The 27,525-nt window shown below is 42.3% G+C and overlaps 1 protein-coding gene and 1 non-coding gene across 7 annotated transcripts in view; one reads left to right on the top strand and one right to left on the bottom strand.

Moving 5' to 3' along the window:
• CORO1C (coronin 1C) overlaps window positions 1-26,088 on the top strand; it is an 87,540-nt gene extending 61,452 nt beyond the window's left edge. For 3 of the 6 annotated variants that reach the window (XM_005572156.4, XM_074007712.1, XM_074007710.1), the window contains 8 exons: window positions 10,044-10,173; window positions 13,630-13,811; window positions 15,450-15,569; window positions 16,714-16,818; window positions 18,721-18,866; window positions 22,224-22,281; window positions 22,394-22,639; window positions 23,669-26,088. In XM_005572156.4, coding sequence (XP_005572213.2) covers window positions 10,044-10,173; window positions 13,630-13,811; window positions 15,450-15,569; window positions 16,714-16,818; window positions 18,721-18,866; window positions 22,224-22,281; window positions 22,394-22,639; window positions 23,669-23,788 — 1,107 coding nt within the window. In that variant the 3' untranslated portion in view covers window positions 23,789-26,088. Of the gene's footprint in view, window positions 1-10,043; window positions 10,174-13,629; window positions 13,812-15,449; window positions 15,570-16,713; window positions 16,819-18,070; window positions 18,094-18,720; window positions 18,867-22,223; window positions 22,282-22,393; window positions 22,667-23,668 lie in introns of all 6 variants that reach the window. The other 3 variants (XM_045365874.2, XM_074007711.1, XR_012420589.1) reach the window with 2 other exon arrangements.
• On the bottom strand, window positions 3,076-3,136 carry LOC123567764 (U7 small nuclear RNA). Its single transcript, XR_006690867.1, has one exon. It is a non-coding gene; the product is annotated as a U7 small nuclear RNA (small nuclear RNA).
• Window positions 26,089-27,525: the final 1,437 nt, after the last annotated feature.

Genomic DNA, 27,525 nt, shown 5'->3' with positions numbered 1-27,525 from the left:
ACCTCCTGGGCTCAAGCAGTCCTCCCACTTCAACCTGCTGAGTAGCTGCAACCACAGGCATTTACCACCATGTCCAGCTGATTTTCTATTTTTTTGTAGAGACGAGGTTTCTCACAATGTTGTCCAGGCTGGCCTCTAACTTGTGGCCTCAAGCATTCCTCCCTTGGCCTTCCAAAGTGTTGGGATTACACGTGTGAGCCACCATGCTAGGCCCCAAACCTTTTTTTTTGTTTTTTCTTTTTTAGATTTTATTATTATTATTATTATTTTGCTCTTTTCCTTTTATTTCTTTTGGGGGCATTATTTGTTGTGTTTATTTGCTCTTGTGTTCTTTCTTGGTTTGTCTTCATTTATTTCTAATTTTTTTCTTGATTTCTGTCACTTTATTTTTTGAGTTTTTCAAGTTCTGATTTATAATGTTTTATATATTATTTTCTTATTTTGAATTACTATAATGTAGTTTTTATCTCTTTTGAGCATGTCTTTTTAGCATCTTTATATTGTCTAAAGGGATGTTATTCTGTGTCTTATTCTCTTTTGTTCTGACAGTAATTTTGGAATTCAACCTTGATTTTTTTTTTTTTCTTGCTTATTTTTATGTGGATTTAATTTTCCCAAGCTTTTTAGATGGTGGCTTGGTTCAGAGAGCTGCTCTAATTTCACAGAGCTCCCTCTCTGACATCTTCAGATAGTGTTCAGAAACATGGTGCCTTGCTTTCTGAGATTTCCTGGCTTGGCTTTTATGTAGCCTCTCTTATGCTTTTATCCCTCTTATTTCTATCCTGCTGAAATTCGCTTTCATTTCCTGGAGTGTCTGCTTTGTGGGCCCATCTGGAAGGGAGCCCTCTCTGGGTGATTTTGAGAGTGCTGGGGTCTAGATTGTGCCTGCGTCTTCAGACCTTTTAAATTCAGTACTCCTATGCCCAGCTTCTGTTGGAAAAAGCAAAATCCTTCCCAGTTTCTACTGCTGATCTCACACCGGCCTGCTGCCCTCGGGTCTGTCAGGTGTCCCCTTGCTGTCCCCTCCCACACAAACCCGAGGCCGATCACATGCAGGTCGTGTGGCTGTTGGTGTTTGCTCCCACCCACTTGAATTTTGGGGATATCACCTAGTTTGTGTAAATGTTGTCCCTGGATTTTTGTTTTATTTTGTTTTCTGCTAGCTCTGTATTTTTATGGAGGGACTTTGGAAAACCCCCCAAACAATGCTGCCACTGAGATTCTGCCATCTCCCAGAATCCTCAGTGTTGCCCTTTTACTGGCATTGCTGGAGTGCACATTTTGTAAATTAAATAATGCTTTGGGATAAATCTTTCTAATTTAAAAAAGTCTTTAAGTGTAGAACTAATATTTAAATCACCGTTTAATCACTTAATATCCCCCATATCATGTTATTATTGGAGTAATTGAAGCTTGTATAGCTTAGCAGTTGAAATGAAAGTTTAAAGAAATATTTGATCTTCTCAGCCTACCTGCTTCTTAATACCTTATTTTCCACCTTGCTCTTCTGAAGGTAAAAGAACACTGTACTATAGATCAAATGGTTTCAGACAACACCCGCCGTCCGCCCCCGCCCTTTTTTTTTTTTTTTTTTTTTTTTTTTTGAGACGGAGTCTCGCTCTGTCGCCCAGGCTGGAGTGCAGTGGCCTGATCTCAGCTCACTGCAAGCTCCGCCTCCCGGGTTCACGCCATTCTCCTGCCTCAGCCTCCCGAGTAGCTGGGACTACAGGCGCCCGCCACCTCGCCCGGCTAGTTTTTTGTAGTTTTAGTAGAGACGGGGTTTCACTGTGTTCACCAGGATGGTCTCGATCTCCTGACCTCGTGATCCACCCGTCTCGGCCTCCCAAAGTGCTGGGATTACAGGCTTGAGCCACCGCGCCCGGCCTTTTTTTTTTTTTTTAACAGAAAAGCTCTGTGTAGTTTCTCAAGCCTAGGCTATTGGTAGTAGCTCATGAGCTACAAATAGTAGACAGTATAACAATGCTTAGTTTTAGAAGAAGAAGGATACCAAGGAGAGCCCGAGAGTAGGAGCTCTGAGCATTTGCAGGTTGCTTCGCTTAAATACTCTCAGCCCCGATTGCCTTACATATAATATGGAGGTATGATAATAATAATTATGCCTATCAAGAGAGTCAAAAGGAAGCTGTAAATGTATAATGGGCTGTTATTTTTTGTAATGGGGATTTTGATGTATACCTATAGTGGATTCCTAGCAGCAAGAGTACCTTTAATAGATATTTTGTAGAAAAATACAGTGGAACCAGTTTATCAAATGAACTATAAAAGAATAAAAGTAATATTTAAAAAACTGCTTTTGGGATTACTTATGGTATATAAATCCATGAAGTCCTAAGCATTGAAGTGTTGGTTTGCTAATTTTGTGGGCATTGATTTAGTGACAGCCACTTTGCAGTTTTAGGAGAGGGAATACCAATCTTAAGATACATCCCCCCATTGTTTAGGCGGGGCTTCTTGCATCCTAAAAGTAAATTATATTGACACAGTTTACCTTTCATGTACTACTTTGTGAAATAGCGTTTTATACTATCACACAGCAGTTGTGTAAATCCTACTCCTGGAAACTACACTTCACTCCTACCTTTTGCAAAGTTTTGGCTCTGTGAGTTCTTTTCTTCAGCAGTATCTTCTCAAAGAGAGTTTTAAGATTGTGGCTACCTAAGTATTTTACTTGGGGAAATTTTAGCTCCAAGAAAATAATAGTGCTTTAAATAATACAAAGAGCAGCCAAGTTAAGTTTAGTGAATGATGTTGATTCAACATTGTTCCTTATCTGCAGGGTAATAATCAAACACAAATGTAAAAATGGCTAATTCGGACAATGGGGTTGCATAATTGTTCCTTCCAGAGTCTGGGAGATGGAAAGATCTTGCAAAATGATAGTCTTAATTGTCTCCAGCTATGTAATAGTCCAAATTTTTAAGTTTAAAGGACGCTTCCCCCCTTCTCTCAAATCAATTTATTCTTCTGCAGAAATAAACAAAAATAAATACCCTATCTAATCCATTTTTGCTTCCATTGTAAATTTTCCTAATATAGTTTGTTTTTGGCGGGTGGGAAGGCATTTGACAAAGACTGGAAAACCTGCTAGACAAATTCTGAAAGAGCTTTAATGCTTTCTAATATAGTTTTTACCCTGAAATAAAAATGGAAGTTGATGTTTTGGTTCCTCTCAGGCATTCAGCAGGGAGGGCTTTGTCTTAATTCCATTTTGTACAGATTGCATCTGGGCCATTTGCCAGAGGATATTATAACCCTGGCAGATCGGAACCCAACACTCGGTTCTTAGTTTTCCCGAACTCGGTGCCGCTCTGCACGTCATGGTTCATTTGGGAATGCCCTGATGCCCTACATGCAGGCCTTTGTGGGCGTCTGTGGGACGCTGTGCTGCTCTGCAGCTGCTAACCACATCTTTAAGCTTTTTCCTGTCTCATGTCTTTTCTTCATTTCCCCTTTGGAATTGGTTTCCTTAGCATTAGAAAAATAGGGTCTTTTGGGGGCTAACCCTTTTTACGGCTGTAACTCTAGCCCTAGCACAGTAGCAAGTTCATGATGGGTGATTAAAATAGGGAAACAGTGTCTGGAAAGCAGTATTTGAAAAATAAAACTATTAATTAATTGTACTTTAAAATTAGTACATGAGAGAAACCCAAGTGTTTTAGTTTTCCTTTTTTCTTGTTGGGATTGTTCTCTTGAGTTGTTCTTTTTCCATATCCAGGCTTTCACATGTGAAAAGGATGCCCATGATACAGTAGTTCTGAACATGTGCTTAAAGTTGTTTTTTTCTAGAACCACAATGGGATTTTACTGATGGATTCACTTATTCATGTAGGAGCCCTTGGAACTGATTTCATTTTTTTGGTTATACAGATGAGAGGTTTCTATGTTGTGCAGGCTGGCCTCGAATGCCTAGCCTCGCCTCCTTATGCACCAGGACAACAGACCTGAGCCCCAGCAGCTCCTCTGATTTCATTTTTGTCCTTTCAAAACAAAACAAAACATTGTCATAGTAATGTGTTGTCCAAATAGAAAATGTTAGGAACACACAGCATTATTTAAATTAAGAAAATAAAATAAAAGAGAGGGAGTAGGGATAACTTGTACTCTTTGCTGTGCTGAGATTCCTACTCTGGGTGTTTTATGTCTGTTTTCCTCTGCACTCACTGCATACAGGTTTGAGAAAGCTGGTTGGTATTACAATACCAGTCTGTAGCCATAGAACAAAGAAAAGCTAAGCCTACTCAGAGATCAGATCTGTCGTTACTGTGGTAATTGGCCTAGGTATAAACCAGAGCTTTCACACATATGATATCTTGGGTGTAAATTAGTTAGTATTAATTAATTGGGTACAGTGCTGAATTAATTTGAAGACAAGACTCCTTCTAAGAAATTCTGATGTTCAGACCTAGAAATATATATGAGGTCATAGTGGTCATATTAACAGCAAGAAAAGTCATCATGAAAATATGGTAGGCTCCTTTTTTTTTAATTTTGCCATGCGCTATTCTAAGCCTTTATGTGCATGATTATATTTAGTTATCGTATCAGCACAGTAAGCCATGAGCATGGCCTATTTTACAACTTAGGAAACAGGCTCAGAGAGTGACAGTTTTGTCAAGGGTCACACAGCTGATAAAAGGCCCAGCCAGACCCAGATCTGTCTAGCTCCAAAGAAAGCCCCATGCTCTTCTCCCTCATTGCAGTATTTCCTAGTAGGGTAGTGTTTTGGGGCATGCAAAATGTTTGAGCTCATTTAACCCTTCTAGTAACCCCTGAGTAAGCACAGCTGTCCCCAGGATCAAGGAAATTCAGGCTCCCGGAAGTGAAATCCCTCCTTAATGCTAACATGACCAATTAGTGTCCCAGCTCTGACAGGAGCCTGTGTCTTCTGACACCCAGACCAGCATCCCATATTACATACAAAAGGGCCAAACATGTACCAAGTGGTGCTTCTGTTTGTTGTTGTCCCTGAGCTGCAGGAACATCAGTCCAAACCTGCAGGCCGTCACCCGAAGTAGCAGACAACCCTGAAGAGGGCAGAGAGCCACATCATGACAGTCCTGTGAGCAGGGCCTGTGGGCGCCAGCCAGAGCACATGTATGCTGGTGTGGAAAGACCTGCAGACCGCCCCCAAGCCCCCAGCTCTTTCCACAGTCCACTGTAGAGAACACCATCCCCTCTTTACCAGTGGATGCAAGAATTCAATTGTCTTCTCGTTTCATATCAGAGACTTTTTCACTCAACTTTCTTCTCACATTGCAGTCCTTGTGCTTACAGTATTATTAGCTTTTTCACTCTGATGCTTTTTCCCTAGCAGCTCCTGAGCCAGCTTCTTTATGGCATTGTTTAAATGCTGCATGCACTTTTTAGAAAATTGTTCTACACATCTGTGTTTTTTATTTTGAGACTGGATATTCAATTTCTCCTTATTTTCTTCTCTACTTTCACCTAAGTCTTGTTCATCCTTAGAGGTCACCTCCTCAGGGAGCCCTCCTTGGTGAACCAAGCTTGCTTAGCAGGAAGCTTATTTCATAGTAGTGCGGTTGGCTTATGCCAGCACAGCACTGGTTGCACTGTATGGCTCCTAGTGAATATACAGGCAATAATAACAACTAACACCCAGTGTCTGCCTTACGCCAGGCATTCTTCTAAATGTGTCAGTTTCATGTCACCATGTTAGTCTTCAAATCGCCTCACAGAGGGCAGGTTCAATATTAAGTCCTGGAAAGGTTAGGTGAATGTCCCCAAGGTCACACCACTGATATGTGACTGAATCAGGAATTCAGTCACATCAGTCTGGCCAGAGCCCATCATCTCAGCCCTGCTGTGTACTGTCTCTGCATTCTGGAGGCACTATGTGTGTGTCTGGCTCTGTGCTGAGGGTTAATTCCTTAAATCTCTTAGCACACTTCTCAGGCATAGGTACTAATGTTTTCTCTATGCAGTGATGTTTGCCAGGATCATCACAGTAAGTAGCCCAGGCAGGATTTGAACCAGACTCTGCCTGACTCTGGTGCTCACTCTCTAACCCTCTGTATCACACCACTTGGATTTGTTGTCTTTGATTTTCAGTCTGATAGAAGTCTCTGCTTTCTGTTAGACCATCAACTTCTCAAGAGCAGGGCCTGTATTTAGTTACCCAGTACTAGATGGGTTACAAGAAAATTTATTGTAACTCATTAAACGTGTTACAAGAAAGAGTTAACCAAGGTAGTAAAATGGGTTAAGTGCTTGTCTTATGTGCATAAACCCAGCCGAGGGAACCATTAAACCAGCTGGAGGTGAGGTAAAGAAGGAACACACAAAGTTTCCTTATTTTAAAAATTAATAAATGTTTTGCTTCATCATTAAAATTTTCTTTTAATCCAGGAAAAGATGATGGGGAGAAGCTAGAGAAAGGAAAAGGTTGAGTCCCCATTATGAGCTCTGCTTCTGCCCTCATATTTTAAGGTTGGAAATGCTGATTATAACCAAAGCCTCCCATCACTCCACATCTCATTAGTGATTTGGAGAACGCACTGGCTGTGCTCAGAGTTAGACACAGAAGCGTTTTCAGTCCTTGCGAGGAAACCCAGCAGGCCATGGTTGGGGTGCCATCTGGAGATCGAAGGTGGTATTACCACTCTGTCAGTTCTAAGTGGGGTCACAGTGCATCTTGCAAAATGCATTTCCTGTTGAGTCACTAAAGTCCCATTTCATAATTGTTTTTCTGTCGACTTCATGCTTTGATCAAATTAATAGTCACTGTTTTCTGTGTGTTCTGTTCAAAATGTCAGTCCTGCTTTATATTCAAATAGTCAAGTTCAATGTGGAGTTGTTTCACTAATCATAAATTCTTGAACAAAAATAGTGCATATCAGGATGAAAGCTGACATGCAGTGCTGGAGGAGAGCAGATGCCCACATTCTCCACAGGGGAAAGAGGCCTGGGTCAAGGTCTGTTCCGCAGAGGATCCTTTTCCTTCTATGCTTGTTCACACCTGCCTTGCTTAAAATTTGCTGAATGATGGTGGGGCTTTGGGGAAATTAGGTGATGTTCTAAACTTGGGCCCTCAAAATGCAGGTTTATTTTTGCCATGATTTGCATAAGGGGTTATATTTAGTCTGGGCAGAATTGAGCTGTAAAAATGAACAAATCACTCAACTCATGACCTTTTCCCACTCTTCAGAATGGCAAACTTTTCTCATTTTTTTGCAGGACAGTTGAACTGAGCTGAACCCTAAACACTCATCCAGTCTAGATCTCTGCCTTCCACTAAGCAATTGAAAACAGACAATTGTTTGTCCCTTCTTTAAAGTTCCCACAAAGGAAAATTCTGTTTCTCACGTGTTCTAGTGTTGAACATGATTTTTCACTGACAAGTTCTTAAATTTTTCATGAGCTAGTTCCTCAAAATAATTTTCTGATGGTAAATTTACTTGTTTTAATCTTCATGTAGAAGATAATGATTTTAAACGTTAGCTTTTTCATAAGCTTAAATACTATTTAATATCTGGTCTTCTGTAGGGTTCTTGATGCTACTCAGCTTACCTGTAACTCAGCCCTTTTCTTAGAGGTTGTTTGTTTCTTAACCCTTTGAAACCTTTCTCTTCCATTGTTAAACGTAAAGTCTTTCATTCCTTCCACTCATACTTTCCCTGTCCCTTTCTCCCCCTGTGCCCAGGCATGTCCTCAGTTAAGATATGGCGAGTCTTCTGCATGTCTTCACCAGTCAAGAGGATTTTTTTTTAAGTCACAAGTTTTATTGAGATATAATTCACATATAATTCACTCATTTAAAATGTACAATTCACTGATTTTTAGAATATTCACAACCATCACCACAGGCAATTATAGAAAATTTTCATCACCTCAAATAGAAACCCAAATCCTTTAGCTATCACCCCTCTACCTGTCTCCCTCCACACTCCCCAACACTAAGCAACCACTATTCTACTTTCTGTCTTCATGGATTTGCCTCTGCTGGACATTTCACATACGTGGAATCCTGCAATATGCGGTCTTCTATGTCTGGCTGCTTTCACTTTGCATAATGTTTTTAGAGTTTGCTCATGTTGTAGCATGTATCAATACTTCATTCTTTTTTATGGCCAAATAATATTCCAGTGTATGAATATGTCACATTTTGTTTAGCCATTTATCAATAGATGGATATTTGGGTTGTTTCCACCTTTGGGCTGTTACAAATAATGCTTCCATGAACATTCTTGTACAAGTTTTTGCATGGACACATAGTTTCCATACTCTTGGGTATATCCCTAGGAGTGGAATTACTGGGTCATATGATAACTCTGTTTAATCATTTGAGGAACTGCCAAGCTGTTTTCCAAAGTCTGCCACCAAATGGTGGCTGTACCATTTTACATTCTCACCAGCCATCTACGCAGGCTCTGATTTTTTCACATGCTTATAAACACTTGTTATCTTTTTGTTTCTAATGGGCATGAAAAGAGAGCTTGTGGTTTTGATTTGCATTTCTGTAATAACTAATAATGCCAAACATCTTTTCATGTGCTTTTTCGCCATTTATATGTCTTCCTTAAATGTCTATTTAGATGACTGGCCTGTTTTTAAATTGGATTATTTGTCCTTTGATTGAATTCTGAGAGTTCTTTATATATTCTTGCTATAGGTCTCTTATCAAATGTATGATTTGCAAGTTATTTTCTCCCATTCTGTGGATTGTTTTTTCACTTTCTTGATAGTGTCCTTTGAAGCACAAAAGCTTTTAATTTTGATGAGGTCTAATTTATTTTTTTCTTTTGTAATCTTTTCTATAATACATGTTATAAAAATATTAAGTGTATTTTTATTTTCCAAGTGTAAAATTATAGAAAATATGTTTTAAGGCCGGGCGCGGTGGCTCACGCCTGTAATCCCAGCACCTTTGGGAGACTAAGATGGGCATATCATGAGGTCAGGAGATTGAGACGATCCTGGCCAACACGGTGAAACCCCGTCTCTACTAAAAATACAAAAAATTAGCCGGGCGTGTTGGCAGACACCTGTGGTCCCAGCTACTTGGGAGGCTGAGGCAGGAGAATGGCGTGAATCTGGCAGGTGGAGCTTGCAGTGAGCCGAGATCGCGCCAGTGCACTCCAGCCTGGGCGACAGAGTGATACTCTGTCTCAAAAAAAAAAAAAAAAAAAAGAAAAGAAAATATGTTTTAAAAATTACATCATCATCCCATCAAGAACCACAGACTTAGCTAACTGTCTTCATCCCAATCCTTTTCTTGAGTGTTTCAATCATTTTGTATTTTTCTTTCAATTTTTTGCATGCTTCTAACTGGAGAGTTTTGAACTTCACAAGGAATTTAGAATAAAATCCCAAATAATAATAAATAAAAGCTGAGAGGTAATGTTCGCAGTCCTTGTTGGTATCCTGATCTCCGGTAACATATTACATTTTACAAACAGCTGATACTTGGGAGGCTGAGGCAGGAGAATTGCTTCAACCTGGGAGATGGAGGTTGCAGTGAGCCGAGATCGCGCCACTGCACTCCAACTCGTTCAACAGTGTGAGACTCCGTCTCAAAAAAAAAAAAAAAACAGGCCGGGCGCGGTGGCTCAAGCCTGTAATCCCAGCACTTTGGGAGGCTCAGGCGGGCGGATCACGAGGTCAGGAGATCGAGACCATTCTGGCTAACACGGTGAAACCCCGTCTCTACTAAAAAATACAAAAAAACTAGCCGGGCGATGTAGCGGGCGCCTGTAGTCCCAGCTACTCGGGAGGCTGAGGCAGGAGAATGGCGTAAACCCGGGAGGCAGAGCTTGCAGTGAGCCGAGATCCGGCCACTGCACTCCAGCCTGGGTGACAGAGTGAGACTCCGTCTCAAAAAAAAAAAAAAAACAAACAAACAGAAACAGCCTAGCACAGTCATTTCACAACATTCTGCCTTTCATCCACATATCACTGTATGTTCTGTTTATATAGAGCAAATCTTTAAAGTGGATGGTTACTGTAAATGTGATAATGAAAGGCAGTAGCTTTCATGTGGATCATCTTTCTTCCTTCTCCAACAGGTATGGCAGATCCCAGAAAATGGACTCACGCTTTCCCTGACTGAACCTGTGGTGATTTTGGAAGGCCACTCAAAGAGAGTCGGCATCGTGGCTTGGCATCCGACAGCCCGCAATGTGCTTCTTAGTGCAGGTGAGAGCTGAGCTCAGCGGTCCTCCCCTTGTCTTCCACTCTTGTGGCTCTCTGAGTGGGGGGAAGCAAATGTGTTTTGGTTGTGTGCTCTATGGTTTTAAAGCAGATTATTAGGAAACCATGGTGAAGAGGATTGGGTGAGGTGCACTGCTCCCCCAGCCCACACACATACTTGTGTGTGTGTGTGCATGTGCTTGTCTTTCAGGGCCACTTTGACAACCTGAGGAAAGCTATGTATTTCCTGCTATAATTTCAGCAGGTTTCATGGTTCCTGCCAGGGTCCTCCATGAACCATAGTTTTGTTTATTTCTGATATGTAGAAGGTATACTTGGTTGGGAGCCAGAAACCCTGGGTTCCGTCTGTGGTGTTGCTGCTGGCTTTGGGAGACCCCATTAGGCAAATACGCTCCTTCGTTTTTAAAAAAAACTCATTTTCCCCTGCTATACAATTAGTATATATTAGTATATGTTCTCTATAGTATACACAAAAGGAAAAAAAAATCACTTTTCATCCCACTACTCAGAGGGAAGATCATTATTACTTTTTTGATGTTTCTTTCTGAAAGGTATTTCTGTGCACATACATAAATTATTTTACACACAGAGATGGATTCATACACTTTACACATGGGCTGCTTTCTGTACTTGGTGGTACGCTGTGACCCTTTTCAAGTGCCATTGAACACTCTTCTATTTTTAATGACTTCATACTAATCCATTTTCTGGATATACCTCATTTTACTTGATTAGTCCCCTATTTCTGGATATTGGTGTTGTACAGAAATCTTTTCCTTTATCTAAAATTGGAGATTTCATTTTCTTGTATGGAAGCAATACAGAGAGCATGAGGGAACTTTGTGGGATGATGGAAATATTCTATATCTTGATCATAGTAGTGGCTACATGAGTATATACATTTGTTGAAACTTGCCAAATATATGCTTAAGATAGGTGCATTGTATTGTATGCAAGTTATACCTTAATAAAAGTGGTTGCCAGGCACGGTGGCTCATGCCTGTAATCCCAGCACTTTGGGAGGCCGAGGCGGGTGGATCACGAGGTCAGGAGATCGAGACCATCCTGGCTAACACGCTGAAACCGTGTCTCTACTAAAAATACAAAAAAAATAGCCGGGCGTGGTGGCAGGCGCCTGTAGTCCCAGCTACTCAGGAGGCTGAGGCGGGAGAATGGCATGAACCTGGGAGGCGGAGCTTGCAGTGAGCCGAGATCGCACCACTGCACTCCAGCCTAGGCGACGTAACGAGACTCTGTCTCAAAAATATAAATAAAAATAAATAAAAATAAATAAAAGTGGTTTATTTAAAAAGTGATACTAATGTTAAAGAGATAGAATTTTTAAAGGTCTTTCCCCTCACCAGTAAAAAGGAGGGGGGTGCAGTTCAGTTTTAACTGGGAATACAGAATGTTTATGATTCACAGTGAGTTAAATAAAAAATTATAATGCCAAGTACCTATTGAAACTAAGGCCCACTTTTCAAAAAAGATGCCATGTTTTTTATAGTCACCATTGACTATACTTGGGAATGATTTTTGATGTTCTATTCAGAACCTCAGTCTGATTAAGGAGAGGAAAAAAATTCCGGAGCTGGAATTCCGTCATGGAAAATTTCCTACTACCTTTCTCATCAAGACTCAACATAGGGCAGCAGCAACAGACTGGTCTGCATTCTCCCTTTTACATGTGAAGGAGAATGGGTGATTGTCATGTTCTGCATATTTTTAAACTATGTGATCCAGCTGCCGGGGCTGAAGTTACCTGTTTGCCTATGTGTTTGCCTATGAGGAATAAGACAGAAGAAGGTTCAATTGTCCATCCCAGAGCGTAGCTTCAACTTTGTTTGTTTGTTTGTTTTTTGAGATGGAGTTTCGCTCTTGTTGCCCAGGCTGGAGTGCAATGGCTGGAGTGCAATGGCGTGATCTCGGCTCACGGCAACCTCCGCCTCCAGGGTTCAAGTGATTCTCCTGTCTCAGCCTCCCAAGTAGCTGGGACTACAGGCATGTGCCACCGCACCTGGCTAATTTTGTATTTTTAGTAGAGACGGGGTTTCTCCTTGTTGGTCAGGCAGGTCTGCAACTCCTGACCTCAGGCGATCCGCCTGCCTCTGCTTCCCAAAGTGCTGGAATTACAGGCTTGAGCCACCGCGCCCAGCCAGTTTCCTACTTCTAACCCTTAGGTAACTTAAGTATCCTGGATATTAGTGGCTATTTTTTCTAAATGATTTCAAAATTGCTTTATTGGCAAGAATCCACCTCTAGGATGTCCTTCCCGTATTTTGCTTCATCCTTGAACTAACATCCTAGGAGCAACACATGCTGCCTCTTTTTTTTTTTTTTTTTTTTTTTGAGATGGAGTCTGGCTCTATCACCCAGGCTGGAGTGCAGTGGCGCGGACTCGGCTCACTGCAAGCTCCGCCTCCCGGGTTCACGCCATTCTCCTGCCTCAGCCTCCCAAGTAGCTGGGACTACAGGCGCGCACCACCACATCTGGCTAATTTTTGGTATTTTTAGTAGAGACAGGGTTTCACCGTGTTAGCCAGGATGGTCTCCATCTGACCTCATGATCCGCCCACCTCGGCCTCCCAAAGTGCTGGGATTACAGGCATGAGCCACCGCGCCCGGCCAGCAAGCAACACATGCTGCCTCTTTTTAAAGGGACCTGGAGGCGTGGGGCAGACCCTTGAAGGAAGGAAAGAGTTGGTGAGCTGAAGTGGTGACTGAGTTGACATCATGGGCCTCTTTCAGAATCCGTTTCTGAATCCATGTAGCTACTTGATTACAGTTTGGGCTTCTCACCATGATCAGAGCAGTCTTGGTCTATTTTTCTCTTCATTTAAAGGTACAGCTCTGTTGTGAGCAAACAGGCCTTACTCTTGGCTTTTTCCCTTCCACTGTTGCACCATACTTTAATATCCCAAAGCTGTGTCTTAGAGCCTCACTGATTTGAATAACCTGCCACCCAGAGTTTTTATTGAGTGCCCTAAACAGTTATTTAAACCTTTTATTTTTAGTTTATTTGGCAGAGAAATAAGCTATATTCACCCTGATGCTTGTTTTACTAGAAAAGGAAACTTGAAGTCACTTGGGTCTACCAGCCCAGTTAACTCTTTAAAGAAAATAGGGTTCTGTTTTGGTTTTTTCTTTGTTTTTGTTTGGTTGATTGTTTCATATGAACCCAAACTTAACAAGTTGCAAACTTAACAAGTTGTGTTTTTACTTTAACACCTTTATTTGTTTTATACAAACTCTTTCTTTGTCACTTCAGTTTTTAACTCTCTTAGTAAGTAGGGCCTCTAGTAGGGTCTCTGACAATCAGCCGCATCTTTTCTCTCTTTCTCTACATATACACACATATATTCTCACTGTATCTGTAGTTTTCTGAGTGTGTTGTATAGGTGTTTCTAATCTTCTAATCTCTGATGGTTTTGCCTGTTTTAGGCTGTGATAATGCCATTATCATCTGGAATGTAGGAACAGGGGAAGCCCTTATAAACTTGGACGATATGCATTCAGACATGATTTACAATGTGAGCTGGAACCGGAATGGCAGTCTGATCTGCACAGCTTCCAAAGACAAGAAAGTGAGAGTCATTGATCCCAGGAAACAAGAGATAGTTGCTGTGAGTATTCCTAGTATGAAAACTCAGTAGTCGGGGCACTTGAGTGAGTGTGAGCTCTTTGCTTTTTAAGGCAGGCAGCAGTACTGGTCAGTGGGACCCTGTTGTGTGTAGACACTAACTGTGAATAAGAAAAGGCTTATAAAGGCTTCTGTCTCCCCAGTTGTGCTTCTCTCCAGAGTTGTAAATTTTCCAGCTTTTACTCAAGTCTCTCACTTTGTAGCCTTTTTTCACAAAGAAATAGTTTGTATCAGTTCACTAGAGTCCTTAAGAGTTTATAAGTCTTTTTTTTTTTTTTTTTTTTTTTTTTTGAGACAGAGTCTCGCTCTGCCGCCCAGGCTAGAGTGCAGTGGCGTGATCTCAGCTCACTGCAAGCTCCGCCTCCCGGGTTCATGCCATTCTCCTGCCTCAGCCTCCCGAGTAGCTGGGACTACAGGCGCCCACCACCTCGCCCGGCTAGTTTTTTTTTTTGTATTTTTTAGTAGAGACAGGGTTTCACCGTGTCAACCAGGATGGTCTCGATCTCCTGACCTCGTGATCCGCCCGTCTCGGCCTCCCAAAGTGCTGGGATTACAGGCTTGAGCCACCGCGCCCGGCCGAGTTTATAAGTCTTGATCAATTAAACCAATTGGCTGCATTCCTGATTTTGCAGCTTAGTATTGAATATTGATGAATCAGTTCCTCACCCTTTTCCAAACACAACTGTTAAAGATGCAACAGGTGGCCGGGCATGGTGACTCACGCCTGTAATCCCAGCACTTTGGGAGGCCAAGGTGAGTGGATCATTTGAGGTCAGGAGTTTGAGAGAGACTAGCCTGGCCAACATGGTGAAACGCTGTCTCTACTAAAAATACCAAAAAAAAAAAAAAAAAAAAAAAAAAAGGAGCCCGGTGAAAAGCAACAGGTTCTCTCATCAGCTTAGTGTCTTAGTTTCTGCCAACCAAACTGGACCCCAACAAAATCACATACCCTGACAAAAGATGGACATTCGGGTCTTCAGTCAGTGTTGAAACTACACGTAGTGAGTCTGAGAAGGCCTCACTTGCCACACTCTGAGGCCCTTCTTGGGATGTGGTTATTCTTTGGCAGCATTTCTTTTCAAGAGTTGGGCGATGATAGTAGCTGGTGCTTACTGAGCCATGGGGACTTGCCCAGCCCTTTGTAAAGTGTTTTCTCCACCCGACATCTTCCAAGGGTTGTCCTAGTGCATTTATTAAACTACCAAGTCAAGGAAGGAGTTAACTAGATAAGGCTTCTTTCTGCCCTATGATATTGGTAGAAATGGTAGGGCGTACCTAATCTTATGTTATTATCCTTGAGAAACAAACATTCGTCAGGGTCCTTTCATGTGTTGGATTTTCGCAGTGCATAGACTTGGGTTGGCAGCGGGTTATGGTGGAGAGAGTGAGGCTTCTGAGTCAAATCCTGGCACTCTTGCTGCCTCACGGAGCGGCCTTGGCCAGATCACATAGTATCTCTTTGTTTCCTCATCTGGGGAAGGGGGATGGTTAACACTGACTTCCCTCCTACACCCAGGTGAACATGAATGGCAGTGGGTGAGGTTGGATCTATGCCTGAGTTTCCCCACTCACCTTGTCTTCTTGCAGTTTAATGTGTGGCATGTGCCTTTTTGCTCTCCAGGAGAAGGAGAAAGCACATGAAGGAGCAAGACCCATGAGAGCCATCTTCCTGGCCGATGGCAATGTCTTCACCACTGGGTTCAGCCGCATGAGTGAGCGGCAGCTGGCTCTCTGGAATCCGGTACGCCCTCCCCAGCTTTTCTGCTTGCTTTCACTTGAGTTTTCTGTCTGTTCTGAGCAGGTCTTCCGGTGAGTAAGTAGATTATGGGATTCTTAGTGTAGTTTTCTAAACGCCTGCTCATCTTAAATTGGATGTGAAGTTCTTATCCTCATTGGAGACTTACTGGTAAATGTATTTCAAAGACATACTTTTGATAATCCTGAAGAGGCTGTTGACTATATTTTTTAAAAAGAACGTATGAAGAATCTAGTGTTTTGGATTTGGGAAATAAGTTCATATTTCATAAATAATATGATCAGTTGTTTAAATCAAAATAGTCATGCTTGGGAAAATGTTCATAATTAGCTTAAGTGGGGAAAAATACAACATACATAGAACCAGCTCAATCTCAGTGTGTACATGTGTGGAAAGGAAATAGATCAAAATGATAATAGCTTCTGCCACCCACTGGGCTGTAGGATTTTGGAATATGGAATGATTTTTATGTTCTATTTTATATCTTTCAACTTTTTAAAAGCACACATATTTTATAATTTAAAAAGTACTTTTAAAAAATAAAATAGGGTGGGCACAGTGGCTCATCCCTGTAATACCATCACTTCGGGAGGCTGAGGCAGCTGGATCACTTGAGGCCAGGAGTTGGAGACCAGCCTGGCCAACATGGTGAAACTCTGTGTCTGCTAAAAATACAAAAATTAGCCAGGGGTGGTGGCATGTGCCTGTAATCCTAGCTCTCATGAGGCTGAGGCAGGAAAATCGCTGGAACCTGGGAGGCGGAGGTTGCAGTGAGCCGAGATAGCACTACTGCACTCCAGCCTGGGCAACAGAGGGAGACTCAGTCTTAAAAAAAGAAAAAGAAAACAGTAACAAAGGAGAAGGGCGCTCTCATCATTGTCATGAAATCACATTGATGTATGTGTGCATTATGTTGTCCAGTCAGTGAAATTTTTAGTGAATTGGATCTCATTTAGCATCCCTGTTGCTGTTTCCATGTATGAGTATTGTATGTGCATAGTTCAAACTTCTATTATTCTAGGAAAATGGCTCGCTTGATTAGGATAGAAGAATGTCTAATAAGGTCATAAAAATTTATTTTTAAAAAAATGTATACACACACATATATGTATTATTATCTTCCCCCCAGAAAAATATGCAGGAACCAATTGCTCTTCATGAGATGGACACTAGCAATGGGGTGTTGCTGCCTTTCTATGACCCTGACACCAGCATCATTTACTTATGTGGAAAGGTAAACAGTAATTTTGATGTTTGGTGGTAAATCCTATAAGTGGAAACATTTATCCTTCAGAGATTTAGAGGAGGGGCAATGTGTTGTATCTGTTTACTTTTTCTAATTTGTGTGTGTATGTTATAAGCTAAGGACAGATAATTTGGTATTTTTTAGGTCTTGAGACTGGACTGTGTGCAGCTTGCCAGTTGTGCAGTGATAACACGCCATGTTCCATACTTTTGACTGAAGCAGGGGTTGGGCTGGAGTGTTGGGGAAAATGCTCCAATCAGGGCGCTCTTGTGAAAAAAAGAAGACACACTGGTGTTTCATTTTCACCTAGCAGTGCTACCTGATTGGTGATTTTAGATTTATCTGTACTTGTGTCAGGGATGGGCAACCAGTTGGCCACATCGAATGCTGAAATTTGTTGGATAACCCTAGATGAGCATGTGTATATTAGTACCACACACCATAGACTTGGAAGGAGAATGGTGCTTTGTGGATGCAAACTTTTGAGGGCCTCAAAGACTCTCCAGAGGGTTCTTGTTTCTGGGGGTTCAGTGCCAGGGCCCTGGGCTTGAAGATACGAGGCCTGACTAAAGCTCAGGGGTGATAACAGTTATAGGGAGACTCCACATTGAACTCCAAAAAGCTTCCTCCTGCCTTATGAGCTCAGCATGCCTACACTGTGGGTAGCTTTATGATTTCATTTTTTAAGTGGGAACCTTATAATTCCCCCCACCTTTTTTTGTAGGCTCAATTTCCCTTAGAACTTTTTGTAGTTGAAATAATTTAATAACAGTAGAGCTGTTGTGGTAGTCCCTAGACCTGTTAGATAGCCCTAGCCCTTCGCTGGGTGGTAAAGCTGGTAATGTTTGCTTTTCATAGTTGATTGAGCATGCTGCAGACCTGCTTTACATTTTTATAGGTCATTGTTTTAGAAACAGAGATCTTGTCTGTTTCCTTGAAAGCCATTTTACTGCAGATGTTAACAGGTGTTAAGTACATTTACCTTGCCATTGTTGCCCTTGACTGAATTAAAACAAACAAAATGAGCAGTTACTCAGATATTAGTAACATTAGATGGAAAATTCTTTTGGGTATGCAGAAATGACTAGTAAGGGTTTAGCTTCTTTTCCATTGCTTTAGATATCTCAATCATTGAGACAAATGGAAATCATGAGAACTGGGAGCACTGTTGAGGCATGATACCACCTAGCTATTTTTGTCTTCTTCTTTCTTACATATATGTATATCTCCTCTCTGCCAGACAAGATTGCCATCATTGTTCAGGTTGGTGTAACTGTGTGACAATTATTTGTACTTAGACTAACATATGCTTCAGCACTTAAAGATATCTGACTCTTCTAAGCAAGAAAGTAGTAGAATTGTACACATTGCTATGAGATGGCACATTCTGAGGATACTCACTAAAACTGAGTTTCTTCATTAGAAAAATCTCACTTTTTATCATCAACTCAGTGCCTGGTATTGGTGCCCTTAGGTCTGTGAACAGCATTGCATTATACTTAAATCAATAATTGCATTCTCAGCAATTCTCTTAGTCTTTGTTTGTTTGTTTTTCGAAGTTGAATTGCAATGTAGCTGTTTGGCAGAGGCATTAACGTTTTTGCCCTAACCCTGGCCTGGTGCCGAGGCTCAGGGGAGTAAAATTAAAGCCTTTTGTAGGAGGCCAAAGAGATCACTTAAAAGGCATGCTAGCATTTGATAAGTGAGGGGTTACTTTGTGAGGAAAAGAAACTGTCATCTGCTTTGGGCAAGCCTCTTTATGAGGAAGAAAAGGTCAGCTACTGAAGTGGGGTCCCAACTAATGCTGGGTTTAGAGAGGAAAGAGACACCCACGTAATCCAGAGGTTTCAGTTAACAATCAGACACAGACTTGTCTCTGGTTTCTTACAGGGTGACAGCAGTATTCGCTATTTTGAGATCACGGATGAATCCCCGTACGTCCACTACCTCAACACATTCAGCAGCAAGGAGCCTCAGAGAGGGATGGGTTACATGCCCAAGAGGGGACTTGATGTTAACAAATGTGAGATTGCCAGGTAAAGAATCGAGATTGTCAAGTATTCTAGGTTGGTGTAACTGTGTGACAATTATTTGCACTTAGGCTAGCATATACTTCAGATCTTAAAAATATCTGACCATTCTGAGCAAGAAAGTAGTAGAATTGTACCCATTGCCGTCAGATGGCACTTTCTAAGGATACTCACTAAAACCGAGTTTCTTCATTAGAAAAAAATCTCACTTTTTTTTTTTTTTTGAGACAGAGTCTTGCTCTGTTGCCCAGGCAGAAGTGCAGTGTTGTGATCTCGGCTCACTGCAACCTTCACCTCCCTGGTTCAAGCAATTCTCCTGCCTTAGCCTTCCAAGTAGCTGGGATTACAGGCACCCACCACCACACCCAGCACATCTCACTTTTTATCATCATCTGAATGCCTGGTGATACCAGAGCAATACAGCTACAAGACATTCTATGAAGCCCATGTCTTTCTATCCTTGTGTGTACTGTGGAATTAGTACCTCATTTCCTGCCCAGATAACTGAAGTGCAGCAATTAAGTGGCATAGCTGGGGTGTATTGCACACCTACTGAAATAGTGAAACGTGCTGGGCTTCATAGAATGTCTTGTAGCTGTATTGCTCTGGTATCACCAGGCATTCAGATGATGATAAAAAGTGAGATGTGCTGGGTGTGGTGGTGGGTGCCTGTAATCCCAGCTACATTTTTAATCTTCAAACTGAGGCCATGGTCAGTGTTCCCTGGTGGGCAAGTAGGGGAGAGCCTGGCTCGGGGATGGAAAAGGGGGCAGTTTTCCTACCCTATGAGTGGAAGAACCAGAATCAGAACTGTATTTGGGGCCCCACTGGTCCTAAAATAGAGAAACCAAAGGTCCTACAGTGGGGCGGTAGGTTAGCTTGATTTAGGAAGTTCAGCTATGATTTAATTTCTACCTCTCTGTACTACTTCTGATTTTTAAAAAATTCATATTCTAAATGCTGGGCTTCCTAAGGGACAGGCTTTTTTCTCGTGCTAGTCAACAAATGTACCCTCTGAGACTCAGTGACCACTAGCCATTTCAACCAACAGAATAATTAGCATTACATCATCACATGTAGGGTCATACCAAACATTTGTATAACACTGTGTTTATACGGACTTTTAAAAACTTGCTGTTCTGGTCTCACAATTAAAGAATTGATGCTTATGTCTTTCAAAATAAAAGTAAAAGAATTTTTATAAGCCCCCTTTTTATATTAATCTCTAGTAAAAATACAAAAATTAGCTGTGTGTGGTGGTGGGTGCCTGTAATCCCAGCTACCTGGGAGGCTAAGGCAGGAGAATCCCTTGAACCCGGAAGGTGGAGGTTGCAGTGAGCCGAGATGGTGCCACTGTACTCCAGCCTGGGCAACAGAGTGAAACTGTCTCAAACAAACAAAAACAAACAAACCAAAACTTTCTATGGGAGTTTTTGTTTGTTTGTTTTAGTTAGAATAATGAAGGAAAGCTGTTACAGATAATTGAAAATTGTGGTTTAAACCAAACTAATCAAAATGTGGTTCAAAATAGACTGAATTCGAGTTTATGATTACATCCAGTATTTCAAAACACATTTGTTGTCATCTAAAAGTTCCACATACTATAAACACAGTTGTTTGGAATGTCTCCGATTTATGAAGTGTTTCTTGAGCATTTATTATATGGCAGGCACTGTGCTAAATATGCTACTTGCTACCTCTTACTTTTCATAACAATCCTATGTGGTAGGTGTTGCTTTTATCCCCGTTTTATGGATGAAGAACTTAAGGCTTGCTGAGGTTGTCACACTCTCATGGGTTTTAGTAGTACAGCTGGAAGTCAAAGCCAAGTCAGTCTTTTTATTCGCTATACTAACCACAGAATTTTCATTAAATCGGTCTTTAAAAATGTTTTTGGGCCAGGAGTGGTGGTTCACCCTCTAATCCTAACACTTTGGGAGGCCAAGGTGGGAGGATCACTTGAGCCTGGGAGTTCAAGAGCAGTATGGACAATCTAGTGAGACCCTGTCTCTACAAAACATTAAAAAAATTAGCCAGGTGTGGTAGTATGTACCTGTGGTCCCAGTTACTCCAGAGGCTGAGGTGGGAGGATTTGCTTGAGCCCAGGAGGTCAAGGCCTCAGTGAGCTTGTGCCACTGCACTCCAGCCTGGGCGATAGAGCAAGACCCGGTCTCAAAAAAAAAAAAAAAAAAAAAAATGTTTTTGGTTTATTTGGGACTCTCTTGGTTTTTGGTTTAAATAGTAAAGAGGCACATTTGACACAACCTTCCCTTTAAAGAGGACGATGATTTTATAAACCTTTACCACCCTGAGCTCTACTCAGCTTTTGTTCCCCTGATGCGTTAGAGCAATGTATCTGCCAGGTTGTCTTCAATGGACTCCTGCCCAGTATCAGATGCCAAAGGCTGCAGGTTTCCAGGAGAAATGAGTTTCACTGGTTTTGCATATTTGATGTGGCCGTGTCTTCTCTGACTTAAACTCTTGGAATTCAAAAAACATTTCACCAGCAGCATTGACGCCCACACTCAACTCCCCCCTTGCACACCAGCCATTTGATCTGGTGATCTGGTCAGAATGCTCACTAAGGCCACCTCTTTTGCCAGGAGCTTTAGAGAGATTTTTTTATTGTTTCCCATCTTGACTGACAAAGAAAATTGGCTTGACCTTATCAGAGTCATCATAAGAGAAGTCATTTCTGGTCTGTTTAGTTCTCTTGTACAATACAAACAAAAATGTTTTACCTTTCTTCCCCATTACAGAGCTCTTTGCTCCCTTCTTCCAATATTACAGTGCAAGTTGCTTTACATTCTCTTTCCACATTTTGGATAGTTTCATTTTTTCTTGAGTGTCATGTACGAGGTGGTTTGCTTGGAAGGGAAAATCATAATCCTACGATTTTTTTTGTTTGTTTTCTAAAAGTCATATTTATACTTACGCATGTTCAACCACCTCAAGCTGGCAGAAGACCTCGTACCCACGTTGCATTGTAGATACAGTCTAACAGATGTGTGTTCTTTCCTGTATGTTGACATGGTAATTTTTTCACAAGTGAGTCAGTTTCAGTGTTGCTATTATTTCTACCAGTTTGTCTGCCCCCCCAGATAATTGGCATCATACATAGACCTCTACTCATGGTTCTTGTCTCCAGTCTGCCATTTCCTAGCATAGTGACTCTCAGCTTCCGTTCTGTCATCTGTCAACTAGGAACACTAAGTTCTGCTTATTCCCAGGGTGGATCAGATGCAGGGATGGGTAAAGAGGCACTTGACATTTCAGACAACATTGTAGAAAACTCATTATTCATCCTGTTAGTCAACCTCATATTTCACTAAATGCAACTTTGCCTTTATTTCCCCTCTGAAGATTCTTCAAACTTCATGAGAGAAAGTGTGAACCTATTATCATGACTGTTCCCAGGAAGGTGAGTGCTCAGTTTTCTAGACAATCCATGTTTTAAACAAATGTAAAAATGAAATTCAAAAATCCCAGGCCTTTCTTCTTCCTTACCCGTGGGTGCCAAATGTCTCTTGTAGTCTGACCTTTTCCAAGATGACCTGTATCCTGACACAGCGGGGCCAGAGGCCGCGCTGGAGGCAGAAGAGTGGTTCGAGGGCAAGAATGCAGACCCAATCCTCATCTCCTTGAAGCACGGGTATATTCCAGGCAAAAACAGGGATCTCAAGGTGGTCAAGAAGAACATTCTGGATAGCAAGCCCACTGCAAACAAGAAGTGCGACCTGATCAGCGTCCCCAAGAAAACTACAGACACAGCCAGTGTGGTGAGGACCACTGACTGGAGTGCAGGGGTGCTTGGCTGGTTCGGGCTTTATCGTCTGGAAAGCCCTTGTGGTCCAGGGCATCGGCGAGTACTGTCCCAGCTGGGTGCACGGGGGTTTTCAGTAAATGAAAAAGTGGGAGAAGGTCCTCGGTCACGTGATGGTGGTGGTTTGTGGCCACACTTGCCTCCTTTAACAGAGTTAAAGCTCCTTTAGCCCCATTAAAGGAACCAAGTGTGGCCACAAACCACCAAGATTTGGATAGGTATCAATCTTCCTTCTCTGATTTGGGTAGAAATAAAATATCATGGGAGCATGGGGTCATAGGCACCAGGGAGAGGAGGTCCCTGGAAGGAGGGAGTGGCAAGTGTTCAGATGTAGCTAAGTGGTTACAACAGAAGGATCTGGCTGTGTGGGGTTGGCAACAAGGGGGATTTAGGCAAGAGCCCTTCGGGTGGTGGGGTGAAGGGAATCGAGCCTGCCTTTGACTCGCTGTGGCCACTGGAGAGTGCTGCTGTTGCCAGGAGAGCAGGTCCTGGGTAAGAGAGGAGGAGTGGACACACAGGGCAAGGGTTTCCCTCCCAAGAAGGAGCCTCCCTCACAGATGGCAGGAGCTCTGTAGCCTCTGGGAGAGTCAGCCCTCGCTCTGGTCAGATAGAAGTTACTCTTGATGGAATGATTGGGGTGGTTGTGATGCAGGGCACTCTTGAAGGAGCCTGTTTTGTCCTATAGTCTAATTGGGACCCAGGAGACCCTTTATTTGAGTAAATGCACAGGCTTCGGGATCAGAAGTGGCACTGTGACACTGTGACACAGTCGCTTTGCCACGGGGTTTCAGATAGATCAGCCAGTGCTCATTGGGTTCAAAGCCCCAGATGCAGTAGGGCTTTGACGTCTCTTTTCAACTTGGTAACTATGGCTTGCCGTTTGCAAAACAGAAAACTGCATTTTGTATCTTACAAGTTTTGAACTGTGTTGAACTTTGTTTACTGCATTTTAATCACTGCCTCCTTTTTTTGTTTGTTTTCTTAGCAAAATGAAGCCAAGTTGGATGAGATTTTAAAAGAGATCAAATCTATAAAAGACACAATCTGCAATCAAGATGAGCGTATTTCCAAGTTAGAACAGCAGATGGCGAAGATAGCAGCCTGAAGGTCCCACCCCCACCCCTACAAAAAAATGGGAGCAAGAACTTGTGCTTGGGAGCTGGTTGTTGGTGTGGTCCTAGGGAGGGCGGAAAGGGAGGCACTGCCATTTGGAGACATTCCATTTCAGAGTTGTCAACCAGCCATAGGCCACATTCCAGTAAGAACTCAATTTGTCTCCCAAATTTGCAGAAACAAAACGTGATTTAAAAGCTGAGCTTTTTATCAGAAAGCTTTTTTGATGTTTTAAGTGTTATGTGACTTGTTGAACTTTTTAAAAAGTGCTACTTTTAAAATCCCAGATACTCTGAATTTTAGAAAACAAACTAATTCTGATTGTGTCGTGCCCAAGTACCCTTTTTTTTTTTTTAAAACGAATAGGGACCAATGCCACATTGCTTTTTATATTTCTTTCTTTTTTAATGTTGCCAAAACCAAAAGTAGCTTTGTTTTCCTTTGTATTTTGCTACTTTGCAGTATTTGTGTGTGGTTTTTTTTCCTTAATTTGAAAGGGACAGCACTGTGTATGTTTATAAACTAAATGAAGATAAGATATTATTTTGTATAAACATTCATCTGAGAACAATCAAAGCAGTAGCCACATGGTGCTGGCTCCTTTGCAGCACAAACCTGGTCATTCTGATGACTGTACAACAGGAAGCCTTGAAAAATCACGTGGATTCATATTACCACCGCTCTCATTTCATGGAGTCTTCTGATCAAAAAAACTCACATCGTATTTCTTCCTTTCCTTTCTCTTTTCTAGAAATCGGGTGTTTGTACCAGAATGGAATTTTGCTTCTTGGTTATCCTGTGCTTCAGATGATTATAATCTAACCCAAACTAGCATGTGTTTCTGCAGTTTGTTACACACCTAGGATCTATTGCATTCATCACTTTAAACATCATGTTTCAGGTTTTGGTCAATACTTGACAAGGGTGCCCGGGACAGGAAGACGTGTGTACTGCTGAGTGTTCGTTCTTGCCCTTTTCAGCAGCTTGCCCAACTCTTGAGTACAGTGGTGGGGACTAAAAATGAGGGCATTCGGAGAGGGGTATTTGCCCTGGGTGATCCTGTGTCCCCGTGCTGTCCCCATGCTATGTTGGAGGAGGAAGTGGCTCTTCTTCCACCAACAAAGCTCCTGCTCTACCCTCTTCCTCACATGTGCTGCGACCTCTCTCAGGGCTCTCCCAGCCATTCCTTCTTTCCTGCCTGCCTTTTAGCTCTAACCACATTAAGCTAAGATGAGGCCAGAGGGTGCGATTGAATGAATATTGAGACTGAGGAGAATGATCGAGAGTGAAGCAGAAACAGGAACGCAGACCTCTGCTGTAGCTTTAATGTGTACAAACGTGTCCCTCTGCACAACTAATCTGCCCCACCTCTCCATCTCTCACCAAGGCTGCATCAAAGCACAGAGGCTCCCCGGACTTGGAGGGGGCCAGAGACTGAGCTCTGGTTGCCTGTTCATTCCTCGGTTAGCTAGAACTTTGCCCCATTTCCAATTTCTTATAGTACATGCTTGGGAAACAAGATGTAAGGAGCCTCTGTTTTGGAAGGGCTGTCTGTGATTGAACGTGAAATATGTAGTGCCATTGGGACCATGAAGGGAATTCTTGCACATGCTCGTGCTGGTGTGGGCGTGGGACTGGTTGGAAACGTCTGTATTCAGGGAGCCAGGGTGAGGGCAGAGTGTGGTGGCAGCTGAACTTGGAGTAATGCCCGTATAGAAAAAGGACCGTGTTCTTATCCAGCCAATATTGGGAGTGCTGTCTCCACAATTTCAGGGCATCTGAATGTTTGATGTGGTTTCGTGTGTGTGTATGTGTGTGTTTAATATTGAAGTGGATCATGAGATGTAAAGAAAACAATAATGACAATGAGTTATATTCAAACCTGTATTTGTTTCTTTATCAGTGTAATCTGCTGAGGACCTTTGTGTTTAAGATTCAGAAATGTTTTAAGGTTCTGATATCGAATTAATGAAGTAAACAAAGTTGTTGTTGATGGTGGTGAAACACCGTAGGGCATGTGGTTCAAAGAGAAGCAGGAGGCCAAGGGAAAGTTACCCTGATATTAGTTTGTAGCTTATGACTTATTTAATGAATAAGCCCAGCCAAGCTCAGAGTAGGCGCCCAAAGCATTGTGGATTATTTTCCTGTTTTGTCTTTTTTTTTTTTTTAAAAGCCCTGACATCCCGCAAGAGGACAGTGAATTATTCCTACGTCGGCTCTTATAGAGTGGCCATAGTGTTCTGTCAAAACACTTGCTTCCATTTTCAGAGATAAAAATCATTGATTACAAAATGGTGTTTGTGTTTATTTCACACCTTGGCTGTCTGTGAGGCAGCCCCCACCTCTCTGCCTGACATAGCTTCTCTGACTTTGGTGGATGAGCACGGAGGCATACTCCTCGCTGGGGGTGAGTACAGGGGAAGCGCGTGCGGGTGGCTCAGCTCAAGTGCAAGTGAGGTCTCCAAGCCAGTTAAGCACTGTGTTTTGGCTTCCAACAGACCTGGGCCTTTGGATCCTGCCTCAGACCTTTGCCAGCGGTGTGTCCTGGGATGGGGTTCCTAATCCCTGTGAGTCCCTTTTCTTGCGAGGAGGATGATAATTCCATGTAGTTCAGATGAGAGGAATACCTGTGTGGCCACACAAAGAACCCTCGCTGCATGGCTGCCACTGTTCTATTATACTATGAGTTGATTTCCTGACAGAGCCTTTGAAAGCAATTTTTCTTCAGTAGAAGCAATATTCTCTTGGCTCAGCTGTGACTTTTATTCCAGCAGGCTTCTAGGGTCAGTTGAATTGCAGGGCTTCCCTTTTGAACTATGACATTGTCTCGTGACATTTCAGTGATTGTAGCAAAGAATTTCCCACTGTTTGCTTTTTCTGAATGTTTGTGAATATGATGAATAGTCAGCATAAAGCTCCCCTTCCTCAAAGGCCTTATCTTAAAGTTGCTTTAGTCTGTGAGAAGAATGGCAGCCATGTTCTTAGTCCACCCGTGGCTGCAGGAAGTAGAAGCTGGCAGGGCTCTCTGTAGACCCGAGGTGCCCGCAGTCAGCCGGGAGACGCGTGGTAGTCTGTTTATGACTAACTTGTTTTCTCACTCGGGCCACCTTGATTCTTTGCCAGAAGACCTGAAGGTCAGCATGCTGGCCCCAGACAGCCAGCCAGACCTCGTCTGGGGGGAACTTCCATTTTTTTTTAAGGTCACTTCCCTTGCTGTACTTGGTATTCTACATCCAGAAAAACTCTTTGTTGGCTCTTAAGAATCTGTTAACTCTAAGTGGCCCCTTCTCTTTCTGCTGGCACATTAAAGTATCCCAGTGCTGGCGGTGGGTCACGGACATAAGTCACTGTCAAGGGCACACCTTTCCTGCTTCAGACGGGCAACCCTTGATGTCCAGGCTGGACAGTGCCCTTTGTGCTCTTTTGTTCACTAAAAAGAAGTCCCTTGCCAAAGAATGTAGGGGTGGCAGTTCTTTCCTGCGAGAAGGGGGTATGTGCGGGGTGGACAGCCTTTCCAGAGGGCAGTCTGGCAAGTGTATCAAAAGCCTTAAATGTTTTCTTAAGACCCAGGGTTCCCACCTTTGGAAATTTTGTCCCAGGGAACTAGTGGGAAGTATATTCAGGAATTAGAAGAGTAAAATCAACTCTGCAGAAGGGGGTCAGTAAGTTACTTGTCATATTCATATGTTATAATACTGTTTCGTTATTTAAAGTCATTTAAAAAGAGTA

Source organism: Macaca fascicularis, chromosome 11 (assembly GCF_037993035.2).
Source record: "Macaca fascicularis isolate 582-1 chromosome 11, T2T-MFA8v1.1".
Classification (NCBI taxonomy): Eukaryota; Metazoa; Chordata; class Mammalia; order Primates; family Cercopithecidae; genus Macaca; species Macaca fascicularis.
This window is presented reverse-complemented; position numbering and strand designations above follow the sequence as displayed.